At 41.7% G+C, this 19,239-nt stretch overlaps 1 protein-coding gene across 1 annotated transcript in view; it reads right to left on the reverse strand.

The window, feature by feature from the left end:
- Nucleotides 1-3,868: 3,868 nt before the first annotated feature.
- The window catches only part of ENTREP1 (endosomal transmembrane epsin interactor 1), a 28,979-nt gene continuing 13,608 nt past the window's right edge, over nt 3,869-19,239 (reverse strand). The window contains exons 5-12 of the mRNA XM_072859539.1: nt 17,667-17,795; nt 16,792-16,899; nt 16,557-16,675; nt 11,894-12,023; nt 11,193-11,265; nt 7,237-7,386; nt 5,115-5,404; nt 3,869-4,075 (exon numbers count right to left, since the gene is read on the reverse strand). Coding sequence (XP_072715640.1) covers nt 3,869-4,075; nt 5,115-5,404; nt 7,237-7,386; nt 11,193-11,265; nt 11,894-12,023; nt 16,557-16,675; nt 16,792-16,899; nt 17,667-17,795 — 1,206 coding nt within the window. The remainder of the gene's footprint in view (nt 4,076-5,114; nt 5,405-7,236; nt 7,387-11,192; nt 11,266-11,893; nt 12,024-16,556; nt 16,676-16,791; nt 16,900-17,666; nt 17,796-19,239) is intronic.

Raw genomic sequence — 19,239 nt, forward strand, 5'->3', positions numbered from 1 at the left:
GACCACCTGGCATGACTGCTCTCCTGCAATTCTTCTCTACTTGGAACCTAGCATCTACTTAAAATGTTTATATTCCAGCTCAGCCGGGAAACATATCATTTATGCTAATTCTCCTGCTTTCGTAGCAGCAATTTTGTGCAGAATTTTTCCCCACTGGATGATGTTGCCTATCAGCAAATTAAGACAGCAGAAAAAAGTCTCTCTGAATCCTAAGCAATTGGCTAACAGGCTTGTGCCCTCTCCCTCTACCACGCTGTCATTTCTGATCATCTGCATACATCTGCATGTGTATGGGGGTAGGGGGAACAGGGGAAAGACCTGTGAATGGCTTTCAGATAAGTAAACTGAAACCAGGTACAATTTTTTTTGCTTTCCATCTTTTACGCTTATCCATGTGATAAACATCCACTTATCCACTGATGCTTCTTCCTACTGTCTTTACCCTGTCACATGTACTCTGCCTTTCCTCCCTGGTCCATCCCTTACAGCATCTTCCATGGCTTCTGTGAATTTCCTCACTGAGTGAGGAGATGTGTATGCTGCTCCAGAAGATGTGTGTGCTCCAGAAAGGCATCTTCAAGCAAGACCGTGGATGTTCAGGAGATATACCCTGGCAGCAATGGGAAGAGAGAGAGTATGACAGATTGCACTGAGTTTTGTGTGTCATCCCCCCCACCCCGTTTCAGAATGAGGAGGGCTGGGACGAAGAGGGAAGCATCTTGCCCACTAATAAATTCCCCTTGCTCTAACTGGTGGCTTTTCCATTGGGTGAGAGTTGCAGGAGGAGCGGTGAAGGCATCTGTGTTTGAGAGAGTGCTGTTGATGAAGGGGGACTTTTTCGTTAGTTCTGAAGGCTGCCTGGATGGGAAATGAGACCGCATTTGCCAATGGGAAGGGGCATGAGAAGTTTATCTTTTGAATGTATGGTAGCTAATAAAGCTGGTAGTTTTTCTTAAAAAAAGAAGTTCCTGCTGGTGGGAGACTGATTCTGGTGAAAGAGATTTGCATAAACTTTTCCTTGAGGGATAAAAAACACTTTAGGAAATTAAAATGATTTTTCTGTTGCTAAGGGCTGCACTGTCACTGGAACTGTGGTGATTAACAAGTTCCCTTGTAGCTCTTGAAATCTTTGCATGTTTTAAACTTGTTGAAATAGCATTAAGTGTGGTGAGAGTCCCTTACATTATCTCTTGCTGAGGTTCTAATTATGACTTAAGAAAAAGAACCTGGCTATGCTACTGTGTCTCTCAGTGCCTGGAGATATTTAAACTAAAATTTGCTACTTTGTTGGGTATATGGGTAACCTTTTTTTTTTTTTTTTTTTAAACTTGCAATGTTATTGTTCTAATACTTGTAGAGGAACTTAACTTGTAGCTTGGAGAACTACTCAGTTTGTGAGCATGTTATTTTGCAGTAGATTTGCTTCCTATCTAGAAAGTATTTCATCTTTTCTGGATTGGTGTGACACAGAGAGGTGTGTGGGGCAGGCTTTAAATTCACAGCAGTCAAGGTGCAGTATTGGGTGTGGTGGCTGAAGGGGCTGGGCACTAGTGGAAAAAACAGAGTCCTAAATGATATATAGCAAGGACCAGCCTGTCCAGTCCATAGCCAGTAAGGCTGTCAAGTCACGAGTGCAGAATAGAGCACAGCCTGGCTACAGAAACCAGCCTGCTCGGTGCTCAGGCCAGTCACCAAGAAATATGGGAATTCCAGTATTTTTTTACGCACTCATTCAGCTACAAAATTTGCAGGTATGTTACTTGAGGTACGTGGAGAACAGATAGGCTCCTACCCTGACATAAAGTGCCTCAGCTTGTGCATTCTCCATATGAAATGAGACAGGTTACCCGTAGTGCACCCTGGGCATAGACCTGGCTGTCAGCTCTCTGAAACACTCCTCTGGGACAGGGAACAAGTCTTCTAGAGCAAGCCTGTGATAACAGAAAGGTGAGTATTGTTCAGAAAAGTTCATGACTCTGAATAAATAATTTTTTTGTATCTTCTCCTCTGGTGGAACAGCTGCTGTTGCCACACTGTTTCTCTTAGTGTCTGTTAAAGCACAACCGGCTAAAAAAGTTGTTTTGTGCAGGTCACTAAGGAAACAGCTTACCTGGGTAGTAACTTGATTGGTAGGTTTTATAAATAATTGTGGCACTCGTCCTGGAGTAATTACCTGGTCAATTAGAAATCAAGAGCTATGGTGAAGCACATAATTTACTGAAATCAGACTTTTTCTCTCCTGTTATCTGAAACATGTACCTGCCTTTTGAAGCACTGTCTAACGGCTGGTAACTTTAGCTCAGGTTAGTCCCATTCCACTGGGATAATGAGTAATTAACTGAATTGTAATCAGGTCTTCCAAAGCACAAGCTTATGTTGCATCCTGAGTTGGAACCCAGGGACTTTTGCAGACTTTCCTCCCAGTAGGGCTGCAGGGAGTTTATTATATAGAGTGTGACAGCAAGGTAAGAGCTGTCAAGAGCTACTGGAAGTATAGTTTGCGCTGCTGGGGTGTGCGTGATTTTCCCCTTCCACAACCTAGTTTTGGAAGGGCAATGATTAACTGGGGAAAAGGAAGCTAATAGTGAAGATCTGAAAGAACTCCCAGTTAAGATGATGCATGTAACAAGATGAGTTGGAGTTTTAAATGTGATGGAATTGCAAAATATGTAACTGAGTTGAGGTAAAAGCTAGTGTAAAGAAGTAGTGTGTTCCTGTGGTGTTTTCTTTCTTCTCCAAGACAAACCCCCTCAATTTTTACTTGCTATGCTCTTACTTCTCAGTGCAAAATGTACCAATATGCCAGTGCTCCAGCAAACTCAATACCCCTAATGTATTTCCTCTACTAGACAGAAAAAATAAAACATCAATTCCAGTGTGGAGATAAGCACTTTATTTTATTCAAGAATCAAGCCATATTGCACAGTTTCAACTTCTGAACAAGCTTAATTAAGACTCACTTTAAGGCTTTTTGGTTTTCAGTGGGAAAGCTGTTTAATAATTTTTAAATGAAGCTTTATCATTAAAATAGCAGCAGGAATATTTAGCCATCCTGCTGAGACACAGAAGGCTACAACTAGCCTTGCAAATAAAATTTGTGTGCCTGATACCAGCCTCTGGAAATACTTAGTGTATTCTGCGTTCACAGCATACCAATAGAACAGAGCTTAACAAACTATCTGCAGTCAACAACTTGAGCCAACTGGCATATACATTTGCTTACTAGCCAGAGGGTGTCAACTCATGGGTCGCTGTGGCCTAGTGGTTAAGATTGCCAGAACAACGTTGGGTAGTCACCTGCACGTCTGCAGAGGATTTGAGATGGCTGCGTATGGGCTTCCAGCATGGATGTCCACTGGTACCTAACAAGCACCTCTACTAAGTAAATTGCTCTATGCCAGCAAATAAATAAATCAGTGGAGCTGGAGTAACACACACCACATGAACACAGGCATTGACCTGTTCTCCAACGAGATACAAAGTGTACACATGCATTAACTGTCCTTGCCTCACCCCAGGAAACCAAGGCATAGAGCCATTCTGCCATCTCTCTTGTAAGCTGAGTGAAAAAAGCAAATCCATCCTAAGGGGTGGTAGGCTAGAGAGATGCAGCAAGACAGTACCGTATCACAAACAGACTAGCTGCACCTGAGCAGCCCAATAAAGGCCAGCTTCCAATCTGCTTAACAAGCTTTCTAGAATGAGCTTCTCCTTAGGAGTCTGAGCGTGAGGGTATAAAAAAATGGGTTATCGACACACTTTTCCACCCACTTCTCAGAGATTATTTTCTTGTGCAGCATGTATGTCTGACAGAAGTGCTCTACTGAGGAATAAACAGAAACCAGCTCAAAGAAAGACAGAAACCAGCTCAAAGTACAGTTTCCCTGACAACGCCAAGAAGACTGTGAGGCCAGTCATGCTCTGCTCTCTGGATCTTCCTCTCTGCTAGCTGATCTTCATCTGTGCTGAAAGTACTCAGGCCACCAAAGCTCTCCGGGTGCAGCAATCCAGGGTGCCACCTGAAAGGTAACACATGGGCACTCCATGACATGGCTTGCTGGGCAGGTGTCAGCATCTTTAAAAGGAAAAAAAAAAAAAAGAAAAAGTAAATCAGATTTGTTTTCAGGCTCTTGTTCCATTAAAAGAGTTTCTTACCCAACTAGGAAGAAGCTAGTTGTAGTGTTGAGACTAAAACTGCTATTTATCAAGGAGGCATGGGAAAAGCAATCCCAACTGGGAAAAGGAGTGAGTGTTGGGGGTTTTTTTGTGTTTTGTTTTGTTTTGTTTTTAAAAGCTGCACAAGAATTAGCTCACCCCAAACCATGGCATGTCAGGTATTGCTTAATAGGAATCTAAATGTTGCTTCCTGCAGAAGCCACTGGACTGTAATAAGCTTCAGGCCAGTGTGATAAATTAAATTCTAATAAGGAAATTTTTTTTTCAGCTGTTTCTGACAATTTTGTTGAGGCTTTTGTTGCCTGTAGGCTGCAGTGGGAAATCTCACTTTATCTGCAGAGACTAAACTAAAATCTTTGATGTGTTTTGCGTGAGAACTCAAACCAAAACCAGTATTCACTGCAAACCACTTGTACCATGCATGAATCAACTAATGTATCCAAATGGTCTGTAAGCTACCAAAACATTTTTTTGATTAAGTCTGAAATGTCTGAAACTTCTGAATATTCATTCCATTAATGTAAGCACATATTTTCTACTTTCTGTTTTTTTTTCCTGTAGTACTAGGTCTTATTTTTATCCTGGAAGCCAATTACAAAAAGTTGCTTCTAGTGGGTTTACATAAAAATTTCCTTGTCAGCTTCCGTTCCTTCCAGTTTATAATAGTGAATGCTTCATAACACCTCTTCCCTCTCCCTTGCCACGCTCAGTATAAAACACTGTCATGTTATTTACAGTTCACGATTGTACCACAGAAGACCATCTCCTTCAACTTTTAAATACACACGTATTCAGTCTTCTGAAAACCCTCCTGGCTGTCTGGTTATCGATAGAGCAAGAGATATCATAGCTGCACAGACTCTCGCAACACTCTCTAAATAAAACTGAAGTACTGAGGGGTTTCCACCTCACCCAATAAATACAAGTAATAAAACGACCTCCTCAAGGAAGGTGGCACTGGTGATGGCTTCTGCCATATGCTTCTCATCTGATTTTAAGACAGACTTGATATTTTCCACCAATTCGTGTATGTCAGGGCTCATGCTGCAGGAGGACTGCTTTAGGATCCATGCCACAAGCCATTTAGTGTCTGTGTAAGACTTGTAGTCTATCAAAGATTGGGGTCTCCCCCTCAAAGCTCTTGCTCTCAAACTCTTCTGCAAGGTTACAGTGCAGAGTTGTGGTTTTACTTCAGTTTGTGTTGCAGCTTCACAGCTGAGCACTGTCCCTGAAGACAAAGATCAAACAAAGCAAACAACCCACTTGGTTCACAGGACTGTTCAACAAGTATCCCGTGATTTCAATCCTGATTCAGTGATGGTGCAGTGCACAGTTCAACCATGTAAAACTTAGCAGTCTGGCATGGTCAGGGCGGCATGCAAAGCTCACTCTGTATTGGATTTACACTAGAGAAAATGCCTGTAAAATAGAGTAGTACATAGCTGTGGCTGAGTGCATATCACATGTCAAAGGGTATGAAGGGACATTTCTGGGAAAAGCTGTTTGCCATTTTGTGTACATTGGTTCCTTTCTCTTTTACTTCTGTTCTGAATAGACCTGAAGTGAGCGTTGAGTGTTAATGTTAACATACAGTTATACAAAGCAGGTTAAGCAAAGCTTGAAGGCTTTTATGATCTCTCCTAAACTTTTTGTAAATTTCAGTTATTACCAGTCAAGAGGGCTAGTTACAAAATACCTGAAAATAATTGCTTGTCAAGCTGGAAGCCACTAATACTACAAAGTGGACATTTAATTAAAAAAAAATAAAATCCAAAACTAGCTTGCAAGGACTAAACATGGGGCAGCAGGGAGTCAATTCCACTGCCTTCGGTCCAAATAAAAACCCACTGCCTTTGGTCTAAATAACAATCATCAATTTTTGGCCCTGTTAAAAAAAAATAAATAAGAGCAACTACAGATTGTTCAAGAAGCACTTTAATGATGGCTTTATGCCAAACACAACAATAGCAGGAGGGGATCCAAAACTTTCCAGCAAGAGCAGCACTAACTAACTTGAAGCAACTTCCATTGTTCTGTTGCAGATCAGTTCCTTTTCTGCAGCACTCATGTATTTAACTCTCAGGTCCGGTGCTGAACAGACCTAACCTCAGTTACACTGAGCCTAAAGCACCCAAATGCTTCTGACTGATGCAGTCCCTCTACAGCAGAAATGCTCCGCTCCGCTTTCACGGCTATCAATAGGCCCTGTGTCATGTAACTATTGCTTCAGCGGCAGATTCTCCGGGGTGCTGTGGTGGAAGCTGATAAGAGGAAAAGAGAAAACACATGATGTAGCAGAGACTTAAAAACATTCCACAAAATAGTGAGTGTAATCCAGACAGGCATGCTCCCAATATTCAATATAAATGGTTGTTACCAACATGCCCCCTCCCCGCTTACATTTTGTGAGTGCTAATAGGTATCAGCAGCTACTATGGGGATTCCAATATCTTCTAATAAAACCGGCAAGACTCTTGACAAGTGGATTTTCAAGACTATCAACAGAATCAAGGACTCTGCAGCCACACTAGCAGTTTTTCCACAGCAAGTGAATTGGATCACTGACACCAAAGTAGCTGTGACAGACTTCTTCGGCTCTCCACTGTGGGTTTTTCGTGTTGAGTTTTCGGTTTTTTTGATGCTATGAGGAGTGAGAAAAGGGGTGCAAATTTATAGGCTAATGGCAAATACCTAAGCTAATTTTGCTTTAAATTTCCCACATTGACAACTGCCCTTGCAAGCTTTTAGATGCCAGTGTATGAATACACTGAGAAATCTTACGTGCTCCCTCCTCCTCATCTTACACCATCCTGCCCTCCTCCCCAAACTAGCAATGCCTGCCACAGACCCTGTTCGTAGATGTGAAAGCCTAAAGAGCAGCAACACTAAGGTGTTGGGTGGAGAAGATTTAGCAAAGCACAAACTGTTTGCTGTAATGTAGGTACTCTGTTGGGAGACAGTAGCTGACTTCTGCAGGTACTAGGTTCAAGGTACTAACCTTCTGACAAATGTTCTTTTAAGGACTCGTTACATAAGCACAGATAGAGAAAATCAAGTCACCTTGAAGCAACCGGCCATGCAGCACAGGGTCACTTCTAGACCTTTTCCTCGAGGGATTGAAGGCTCTCCTGCCGGCTCCTTCTGCCGGCACTGGGCTTGCATTTGAAGGTGTAAGGCTCACCCTGCTGGAAGACTCAGGAATTTCTTCACCTGAGTAATCAGGAATAGTAAAGGTGAAGGAAGAGTAGTCAGAATAAAGCAGATCTGTAGAAGCCATTAATAGAGATTATTACTGATTTTCTTTGTGCCCCCCCTTGCAAAGCTGTAATGATTGGACACAAAAGCCTAGACGTGCATGTATGCATGCATATGCCCACACTCACCAGTAACACTGGTCTAAAGCCTGCTTAAACATTTGCAGAAACCTGTTCAGCCTTATACAACTGGAGCAGCAAAAAATACAGCTTTGCCTAGTATAAACCTCATCTTAAACTACCTGATCTGAGAGAAGAGAGCTACAGCTTTCTTAGAGAGAACACAAAATCTCAGAGCCTGAAATCCTCCTGCATATAAGCAGTTATACCAAGATATGACAGCATATAGTCACAGAGGTCAGTCACTGTTTGCAATTAGGTAGCTCATAAACCAGTCACCAGTCCCTATAAGGGAAATAAAAATCTTGTTTCATGAGATTCTTTATTAAAATGAAGATTTTCCTGAATTCTTGTGATGTGTTTTATCTTTCCAATTAATCAACATTCCTCCTTTTCCTTAGGGTGAAATTATATGCTGTGATTCCCACAACTGCTTTTTAGTGACCAGGACAGGGTGAAGCTATCTATTTCTCACCAAGCCTGGTTCTGTACCTCCACCTGACAGCACCTGGCCTATTACAGGAAACAATGTTCTTGCTCATGCAAGTGCAAAAAGCCAAATTAATGTAAACAGTCTCTTATTCAGAACATGGCAAATGTTTGTGCTGCTACTTTAACAGAAATGTACCAGTGACTGGAGCATTCTAGAAAATTAAGGCTTGGATTATATGTACTTGTTGAGCATAGCGTCTTATCTCCTACACAAATGCAACCTAGAATCTCTGAAGAGAAGAAACAGTGACAGAAGCTATATGAAGTAGGTACCAGCCTGGAAAGTCAGGAGGTAGGACCCAGCAACAAAGCATGGCAGACCAAGAATCAGGCAGGATTACAGAACCCATTACCAATATAAACTTTTTAACACCAGTGGAGTTGTGCTAGCAGTCATTCCTTGATGTATAGTGCTGCTGGTACTCTAGAGAAGTTGGGTTTTTTAAAATACTAACAGATTAATGAACCAATTTCATGATCCTATGATAATTCTTCATAACATTAATGTTTCAGATTTCAGAGATAACTGGCTTAAGTTGGTGTGTACTGGAAATGCATACACCTAGTATGTGATGATATGGAGCAGCTGCCAAGCATCCCCAGCCATCAGTAGAAAGCTGCATGTCTTCCTACTACAGCAGGCAGGGGAAGTGCCATTTTGCTTGACAGGAGCACTTCTGAAGTCAGTAAAACCATTTTAGCTGGCACAGAGAAGCCTACAGCTCCTCCTGCAGCAGGCAGCCAGAACCCCCCCGGTTCTGCTGGCAGAGAGTCGTGCATAGCTTTAACTTCCGCTGGGATCTACACTTAGTCGATCAGTCCTGATGTGCCAAGGGAATCATGGCATCATACACAAATGCCCTGGCACAACAGACTACCGGCATAAACCAAAAGTTCAGCTTTTATCTATAGACTGTTACTCCACATCAGCTGAGACAGCCCATGGAGTTACTCTGCCATGATTCCAACATAATCCCTTATTTTGTACTTCCCTCCTGCTGTGGTTTAACCCCAGTAGGCAGCTCAGTCCCACACAGCTGCTCACTCACTCCCCCACAGCGGGACGTGGAGGAGAATTGGAAGAGCAAAAGTGAGCCAACTCGTGGGTTGAGATAAAGACAGGAGGGGCGGGACGGGGACGGACAACAAAAGAAACCAAAGAAAAACAAGTGATGCAAACCCAGTCACTCACCACCAGCTGACTGATGCCCAGCCAGTCCCTGAGCAATGGCAACCCTGGAAAACTCCTCCCGAGTCCTTATTGTTGAGCATGGCAACATATGGTATGGGATATCCCTTTGGTCAGTTGGGGTCAGCGTCCCAGCCGTGTCCCCTCCCAGCTTCTTGTGCACCCCCAGCCCACTCGCTGTGGGGGGCAGAGAGATGGAGCAAGCCTCGATGCTGTGCAAGCACTGCTCAGCAGGAGCTAAAACATTGGTGTGTCATGAACACTATTTTGGTCACAAATCCAAAGCAGCACCATACGGGCTGCTACGAAGAAAATTAACTCCATCCCAGCCAGACCCACTACACCTCCCCAAATATAAATAAAGGAAGAGATACTGCTCAGCATATTTCTTTTTCTTAAATTCACTGCCCCTAGAAATCCTTGGCATCTAGAAGTAGCAGTGTTAATTTTCTTAATTAAGATGCTCATTTTCTTCTTTATCTGAATTTAAGAGCCAGGCTGAGATTTAAATGTCTCCTTACAGGACTTTTTATTAAAATTAAAAAAAAAAAGAGAAAAAAAAAGATGGACAAACCAGTTAAAAAGATGGGGAGGAGGGTACAATTTATCACATGTGTTCAGGTCTGCTTGCTTGCAAAGGAAGTTTTTAAATACAAACAATACCTCAAACAATGCCTCATCATTGCTTTTAAAAAAAAAAAAACAACAAACAAACCAAAACTTTCCTGACTCTCCTTCACAACAGTTGCCTCTTCTATAGTATTCTTTTGCTGTTTCCCTTCTCATAACTTTAAGCAGTCACCACGCAGCCCTGTGTTTGATATCCTATTTTCATTTGTGCTCAAAGTGCTCAGAGAAAGCAACAGCAGTTTTATCAATAAGAAGTCTTTGAGAAACTTTTTGCTACAACTCTTCTGAATTTCTTTCTGGTTATCACAACTGATGAGGTATCAGAAACATCCAAGTGCTTGTTTTCAGTGGTTTCAGGCAGACTCCTAGAGTGTAAGGGAACTTTGAAAGACTTGTTATTTGGTTAAAGTATGGTTTTATGTAAACAATTTTTTTTTCCTGCCACCACTTAAGAGGGACAATTTCAACTGATAAACTTCACACCAAAGTTTTCCTATAGCTTGAGAAGTAGGTTGGCAGAAAAGAAGCCACAGTCAAATAAAAGATTTGGGGCTTCTCACCCCCACACCCCACCAAGGGTCTTTACTCGCTATATGCTTGTGGTGTGAACATTGTGCAGATAGGCATATAGCCATCTGTTGCACAAAAGACAACCTGCCCCACAATGGCAAGTTCAAAGGAAAAGTGGAACAGATTTTCACCAGGGCTGTACTGGAAAAGCTGCCTGTGACTTATCTGGAAGCCAATAACGTTTAACTGCAAGCATTTAACTGCAACAAAGATTAGGCCGAAAACAACTTGGAACCATTTCCACGGTTCTCTAAATCAATGCTGAGCAAAGCTTGATGTAGCCTCTACACGTAGTCTAGCTATGTCCTCTGCCAGTATGCAGAAACTACTTAGTAATTCTTCCAGTGCAGGCCAAATAATAGAGTAATTCCCACATTCAGCTCACCACAGTACAGCACTATTTTATCCTTTTCCTATTTTCATCAGCAACAAAACCTCAACAGGCACCATCACATATACAAAACAAATGAAAGCACTGGAGATGGACATAATTTCTTACAACATATGGGCATAGAATCAACAACTAACTTGTCTATTACTAAGAAGGAAATATATCTTTCTTTTTGTATCTTAAGAACAAACAACTTTTTTTGTATTTAAACATTAATCCCTGTTCCTATTGCCCAAAATGATCATGATTCTGTATCTCTGGCTTGCAATATGGTGGCTGTCTTTCAGAGAAATAATAATAATGCTGCTACATTAAGTCAGCTGGATTGGGTAGAACTGTTGTAGAAAAAATTTTAAAATGTACTTTTTACCTTGAGAGGCCTGCCTCTCACTCACTTCCTCCGAAGGAACAACTTCCACGACACCTATTTGAGGTGGACTTTCCTGGAATAAAATGGAAAACTTGAAAAATCACAAGCCACCATCTTTTTTCTGGTACTTTCTAAGAACTGCAACATCCACCTTAGAAAGTGAACACTTTTGCTTAACTGCACAGTGACTATGTGATATGCATTTAATTCCACTGCAAAACCAAGACTAGTGAATGTCTAAAATTAACGTTCATCATCCATGTCAGCCAATTTTATCCTGCTGAGTATTTTCTGGGAAAAAGCACCTGTCTTCTGAAAGCACCAGTGAAAAGGGATCAGTGAGCATGGCAAAACCCCGACCTAGTCCCACATGGGAGGAGTGCAGGTGTGGAAGGGAAGTAAAGCAAGGAGGCAGCACAGGGGGCCTCTAGAATAACCAGCAACAACTGTGCTCCACAGTGTATTTTGCTCCTTCTCCCATGCTTGGACACAGTTTTCCTACTGGGGAAAACTTTTCAGCTGTAAGGGTAAGTGACTAATTAAAATCTTCCATGAAATTTACAGCAAGCCGTGTTTGTAACCAAACATATTCTCCTGCTATTCTGAAATGAAGATACCTGACTCATGTTTACGGTGCCTCCGTGCAACCTTACCTTTACAGCGGAAAAGCAAGTTACGCTTTGAACTCCTGTGGGCCATACCTGCTGAGAGCTGTTCTGGCTCCACACAGCTTCATAAGGAGGAGATGGGTCCAGAGGGCAGAACATTTCAATGCCTTTGATTCGTGTTCCGTAAATATGAGGCAATGGAATCACATCAGACCCAAGCATCCTGCAACAAACAACACCGAGCGACTCCCTCAGTACAGCTTTCCAGCTGCAGAAAAACATCATTGGTTACCAAAGTCCACTGGCTTTCCTGTGCCAGCTCAGATTTTGGGATCTCGGTCACAGCTAACGAACTCGCCAAGAGCTGCAAGAGATTTTCCCAGAAGATGGCAGGAAATTCCTTCATAGGAGGTGCCTCTGCAAAGTGTTGACCAGAGCTACAAATGTCTTCGGGCAGTACTGTGCCTGGGAACTTATTTCAGTTTTAGTTCACAGAGATTCAGTTTTGTTTCAAGAGATTCAAATACAGGTGGCAATTAAAAATGTGATAGCCTAGTTCTGATTTTTGTGAACTACTAAACTCTTAATTACAACTGAAATTCAAGACACTTCTGATCTCATGTTTTATGTTCAGGTACAGCTGCACAGAAAAAGGCAAACTCAAACTAAAGGCTATTTTTGTGATGATGCTTGGCTAAGAATATTATAGTTGGTCAACTCACAAAGGCTTGTATGAGGCAAATGTACCTCATGGTCAACCTTACTTCTCAGTTTTCAAAGAGCTCTCTGAAACCTGAAATACAGCAGAAATCTCAAAGACCTTTTGCTTTATCATCTTCCTCTTAGGAGGCAGCTCTGAGAGGGAAGAAATCAGAACAGTGCCTGGAGAACCTCTTTTTGGCAAATGTCGGTCTTGATAACATAAGTTTACATTACCCCATTAACACTGGAACAAAGTGTGGTGGTTGACAGCAGAGCTGCCGAGGGGACCTTTCCCCACGCAATCTTCAGAGAAGTCTGTGACCCAAAGGGTCTCAATTTTTCTCTGCTTTTTATTATGTTTTAAATTGCTGGTTTGGTACTGAGCAGGAACCTCAAGCAACACACAGAAGCCCACATGTTTTTGCTCTCTGGACCCACATCAGGCTTACAGCTATCACTAGTGGATACGATCTCTCTACAAAGAAACATTATGCGAGAGCAAGTCCTTCCTCCCACAGTTTACAGCTTCTCTGGACACTGGCTGGAGAGAGCAAAGACAACTGTGAAAATTATTTTCTTGCAAGCTGAGAGGAAAGGGCAGAGTGAATGGAAATGTCTACAGAAGGCTGCTTAAAGAAAAGAATAAAAATTCCAAAGAGAGAACTGGGGAGCACTTTTGTGAAAGGCTCCTGTCAAGGTAACGGAAGTAATGCATGGAGAAATTTGAGGAAAAGAAAGAAAATATTTTGATAACTGGTCATTGCTTTTTTAATCTTAAAAATAGGGGAAATATAAAGTTAAAATAGTTTTTAATTTCAGCCTATTTAATCTGCCCCTAAAAGCTTCAGAATAATTTTGCAGTATGATGGAGATTGATGCTCCATTGACATTACTTCTTCACATTTTTCCAGTATGTTCGTGCTGAGCTTATATTCAATGTAGGCCACAAAATTATCTCCTTGTTGAACATTAGTTTTGTTCTTAAACATGCCTGATCTGGCCCGCCCAGCTCAGTCACACCTTGAAAATTAATGTTGCTCCCAAGAATTATATAATGTTAAAATATATTACAGAACATGCAACTAGAAAAGCATTCCTTTAAGTGCCTTAATATAAAAGTCATTGCCAGCATGTGCATGTTTGTCAATCCGTTCTTTATTTCTTAATCTCCACTCTCTCTTTTTATGTAAGCAAGGCGAATTCTTGTGTTGGTCGAAAAGCCAGCAGCTTTTTGAAGTGGTGATACAGGAAGGTAGGGAAGAGGAGTCAAAGCTTTTTCAGGGAACCCCACTGCTCCAGACCGTGAGGAGGGTCTGTACTGCTGCTGGTAAGCAGGACACTGAAGGGGCAAGGTGCGTCCTCGGCCACCTCTTCCCCAACTTCTGCACTCGCACCTCAGCTGAACAGCAGCGTCAGGGCTTTGGCCTCCTGGAAACTTCAGCGTTTCAATAGCAGGAACACATTCAGTGGTTAAGAAACAACTGTCAGCAGCATATGGGTACAGTTTGAGACACATACTGAATTTGAGCATACACGACTTGGATAAGCAGATTTGCATTTTTGGCAAATGCCTCTAGTCCCCAAATGGTACTTTAAACTGGACTGGGGTAGATTTCTAGACCCCAGGGGATTTTTTTTGCTGCCCCAAATGGATTGCCTCTTCCCTTAAATTCACCTGCCTTGTAACACTTTGTATTTCATTCTTCAGGTGGAACTCAGCTGTAACAATGTTGTTGTGCCAATCCTGAAAAATAACTTAATTGCTATTTCCTTATTTATGAAAAACAAGATTAGAGGTAGGAGTTAACTAGACGTTTGTAATGCTAGTTTGTTTTGTCAAGACAAACGTAAAAGTTTTCCCATGAAAAAACGAACAAACCAATTAATTGGCTTTGCTAGCAGTGCCTCTGGCTCTGCAATTTGAAGGGTGCAGGAGAACAGCTACCCCTTCCAAACATGTCCTTGGCACATGTTTTGATCACTGCAGTCTTTCCTTTCTCAAAGGGATGTATCTGTTTTGGAGTCGCCCAGGTGCTGCTTGCAGATGGTGGCTCAAAACCCTGGGTGCAGTTCCCGTCACCCCCCTTTCACACTAAGGTTTTGGACGCGGAGTCCGTGGGAGCTCAGCACAGAAAGCCAGGCCACGGACACAGCATGGCATGCAGGGTACAGACCAGGCAGGGAGGGGAGGGAGAAATGTGAAGATGCTGACCGAGAAAAGGCCAGGTCTCATCTCAGCCGCTCGGCGGGACACCCTGGGTCCAGCCTGGGGTGAGTCGTATTTCCTCATCTGCCAAGAATGGAAATAAAGTCTGTCTGTTGCTTTAACTTCTGTACTGCTGCATTACTACCCTGAGCACCTTGAAACAAGTAGCCTGACTTCCGAAAGATGTCACCATCACTTAAATGTTATTATCAACAGGTTTTAACACAGTCACAGGCAAGGTAGCCACCCAATATTAGACCCCAGAAGCCTTAAATATTGTTCAGTGGCCCCTGCTGTGCTGAAAATAGACAGATAAATACTGCTGCTGGGAAGGAGATAACCATCTAGAATGACATGCCACACAAAGAATGACAGCCCTGTTTTAAAGCAGGGGAACTGTGACAAGCATATTTCAATAAATACCTAATCTTCCAAAGAGACCATCATGCACACTTTTCTGTTCTCATAACTAGCTTGAACCAAGACTCACACAGGAGGTTTTTAGTAATGTTTGGAATTAAACCCCAGTCTTTGGTCGTTTAGATGACTTTTTCATTCTAAAATCTGTTCCTGTGCCATGTTACCATTTTCTAGGTAATCCCAGGATCTGTAGTTATCTCTGCAAGAACCACAGAGTCTTGAAACTCATGCACGCTATTCCTGATGAAACACTGAAATAAACTAAACAGTCCTGCACACTGCAAAAAGCAGGAATTTTAAACAAGAGTAGAGTGATACAGTCTGCTTGAGCATCGTGATATTTTATGTATAAACATTGTGTGTTCACAGCAGAATAATGCAGCCCCACCTGAGTCATAAACTAATAAAGCTAACCTGCAAGTTACTGTGAAGAGTGTATAACCACCTGCAGAATGAAGGCTAACAAAAACCAAAAGTCACCACTGAATTGCAAGAAATACAGACACTAGTAAGTCCCAGTAGAGCAAAAGAACAGAATTGATGGTTAATGGACAAGCTACACAATTTTTAGCCCTATTCTTTGAAACAACACCCACCCCCCCCCATTTAGTTTCATAAGACTAATTATACCAAAGAAGGCAGCCTTCTGCAACTGAAACATTTTTCTGCATGTTTTCTCTTACTCACAAGAACATTCATACAGCTATTATTTTATCCTCCTCCGAATCCTTCTTCCCTCGTCTTTGTAGTAATGAATTAAAAAGAAGGGGGGGGAGGGGAAATCACAGTGACTTGTGACTATCCTCCTTTTCTTTCTGGCGCGTGAACTCATCCTCCCACATGCGCTCTCACTCCTCCTCCATCCCTCAGCTGCCACTACAGAAAAGCCGGGCAATAACACGAGGTGTGCACCCCGCCTGACTGCTCACACCCCAGTACTGAGATTAGGGTAGTGACTACTTGGCCTGGCAGTACAACCAAAACATACCCTTCAGTCAGCCCTAATTGCCAAAGAGGGAGAAGGCGAATCGCTCTGGCAGGACAGCCTGCGGGGGCCCAGGCCGCCATTCAGAGGTCTCTCGCACAAGCCTTGCCGAGAGGTTGTGCCTCTTGGGCTTTCCGTCACTGCCCTGAACTGCTCCTGACAGCATCGTGAAAGTTTTCAGCCGTGTCAAACTGTGGTATTTATCTTAGCCAGAAACAGTTCCTATAGAATCTAAAGCGAAAACCACAAAATTATACCACTCACCCACACTGTATTTACACTGCCTCCTAACTCAACACGTTTGGTTAGGTTTTTTTTTTCCCTCTAAAATCATTAACCTTTTTCAGCTAATAACAGAGAAAATGGTCTTAAAAAAAAAAAAAAGAAGAGTATGCAGTGTTTCCAAAGACAGGAAAACAAAGGAAGAGAGTGTAGAGGTTTACCTGTGCCTCACTTGTGGAGTACAAGAATAAAGAGCCGTAAAATAGGGGGGAGGTGGCACAGGTGGGACGAAATCATCACGATCCAGAACGTGATCTTGGTCTTCAATCTCAGATTCATCCTAATCAAATGAAACTTCTGTTAAAAACCTTCTGAGATACAAAAAAAGTGCTGAACTGTGTAATCTAGTAATACCGTTAGTACTGCTGTTTATAGCAGGCAATGCCTTGCACTCACTATGCAGGATCTTCTTGTTGCAAAAATCCGTAAGTAACACAGGGCAGCCGCTACCAAGCAAACTGTGGTGGTGAGAGCATTCAGGGCAACAAGACCAAAGAGAACTTTCTGAAGAACATGAAGATTATGGAAATTAAAAGATTAAATCAAGGTATTTCTAAATGTAAAAATAACAACAACAAAAAAATAAAACAAAAACAAACAGAGAAAACACAAGGATGACCATGACAATTACTTCTTAGAAACATATGCAATGAAGTCCTCAGGACAGGTAATCTCCAAGATTGGAGTAATGTGCAAAAGCTTGTTTTGCCCTATTATGTGTCCTGACAGAGAGATCCAGAAGGGTTTAATACCGCTTAGATGCGATTTATAGTCCATCTATTCACCCAAGAATTATAACCTTCCTCTTAACTTTTCTGTGGGAAATCCAGATGTGAGATAATCACCATTAAAGAAATGTTAAAGCACTTTTATATTTGAAGATGATGCTGTTTGGAAGTTGTATTTTAGCAGTTTGTAAGCCAAGAAAGGCTGAAACAATCAAAAGACCAGTGAAGGCATCAAATCATTAGCTAAAATTTACACCATATTTACCCATGCAATCTTGTCTGAATTCGGCTGCAGTTTTGGTTGCATAAAACACAGAAAGGACAAGAATTGCATATTGGATCAGTAATGCACTGGTCAAAACCCAGAGATGAGATTAAAAAAAACTGTTACAGAAGCATAAAGAGCTTCTGACCAGTGTGGAAGACCAGAAAAATAACAGAATTTTTCACAGTAAACACAGCAGTCGCCTCAGTCAGCGCTGCACTGTCACACAAGCGTGGACATTATCAAAGCAGTCACGTTAAGCAGTGTGCGCAGGGTACCTTGAGATGAAGGTGAGTGGCACTGCACGACATCATGTGGTATAGCTTCAGTGCAGTCTCTTCTTCTGTGCATTTAGTGAGACCAAATTCTTCACAGCAGAAGCAAATCTTGTTTTCACCCTCATCCACCTTTAAAAACACAAAACTCCACTTTTTAATTTATTAGCTGTTTTATGCAACATTTTTACCTGCATAATACAGAGCCTATGTATTAAACTATACCTCTGACTGCAAAGCAGACTGGAAATACAGGCTCATAAAATGAAATCTGTACAGTTTGGTACACCAATGATTGATGCATTACAAAGCTATATTACACATACTACTTATTTGAAAGGAAGCATTACTGAGAAGCTCAAGACATTTAACTACAACTTACTTGTAATGAAAGCTGCACTGATTACTAAGCAATTTTAGTATCCATGCTCCTTCAAATGCATAGCAGCCTGGAAATTCTTTCTTTGACTGACATGTAAGCCACTGTATATAGAGTGTACATGTTTTCTTTGATACACGAGTATATTTTGCATCTCTGCAGATGGAATGGAATCCACAACTACAATTTCTACCCAGTGAAATCAGTAATAGTGACATCTGTACACCACTATTGTTTGTAACTTTCAAATCAATGTTGTCATCTTAGTTTTCAAGTAGAAATTCAATGTTTCTCTGTCTAGAGATAATTGGGTTTTTAGCTGTCAAACTCCCTAGGGTCATAGTGCCAAAGGTCTTCCACCTACATAAACCACTCTAGAGAGTAATTTACGATTTCAGGAACACCCTTCAGCTGTACCTTATGCTTCCAACCACAGAGGGCTCTGAAATTCCTGAAACATTTAAACATCTCATCTGGAATAACATTAGCAGTCCTCAGTGCTGCTTTGGTACATTGATATTGGGTGAATCTAGATTGCCAAATGCTTGTAATCTTGGACTCTCACTACAATACACCTACTGGCATGTTAAGGAACCAACAATAGCTTTCTTGAACCAACAAATTAATGAAAATAAATATTCAAAGATCTTTCCATTAACCTTGAAAGTCCGTCAAGCCTTTACACATGATCATCTTTATCACCAAGTGACCCTGTATCCTTCAATTTCAATTACTCCACGGTTTCTGGTTCATAAATAGACATTCTTCTACTTCTTATGACACCCATTTGAGAAAAATCTTTTGCATTCTGTCCTTTCTTGTGCAGATTGCTTCTTCCTCAAGCAGAAGTGTTCTGAAAAGCTAGTATGATTCGATCTACCTTAATTTTTTCCTCACAGTTCCTGCTGTAAGGTATCAACAAATTGTCCTCACCAGGGGAGGCAAACCAGGAAGAATAATCCCACCCACAGATTATACTGACTGATCTTTTTGTAGGTAGCTCATCAGTACCCACTCAGGCTTTTTTCAACAGTTTATCTTCGTCACATTACTATAAAAATCCTTTATGCTAGTTCTTAAATGACTGTGATATTAAAATCAGTGTATAATGCTGGCAAGAGGGATTTTCTAAAGATATATTTGGGATCCCCCCTACATGGCCACATAGAATTGTCTAGAAAGGCTTGTACCAAATCA

The sequence above is a fragment of the Ciconia boyciana genome, chromosome 4 (assembly GCF_034638445.1).
Source record: "Ciconia boyciana chromosome 4, ASM3463844v1, whole genome shotgun sequence".
Classification (NCBI taxonomy): Eukaryota; Metazoa; Chordata; class Aves; order Ciconiiformes; family Ciconiidae; genus Ciconia; species Ciconia boyciana.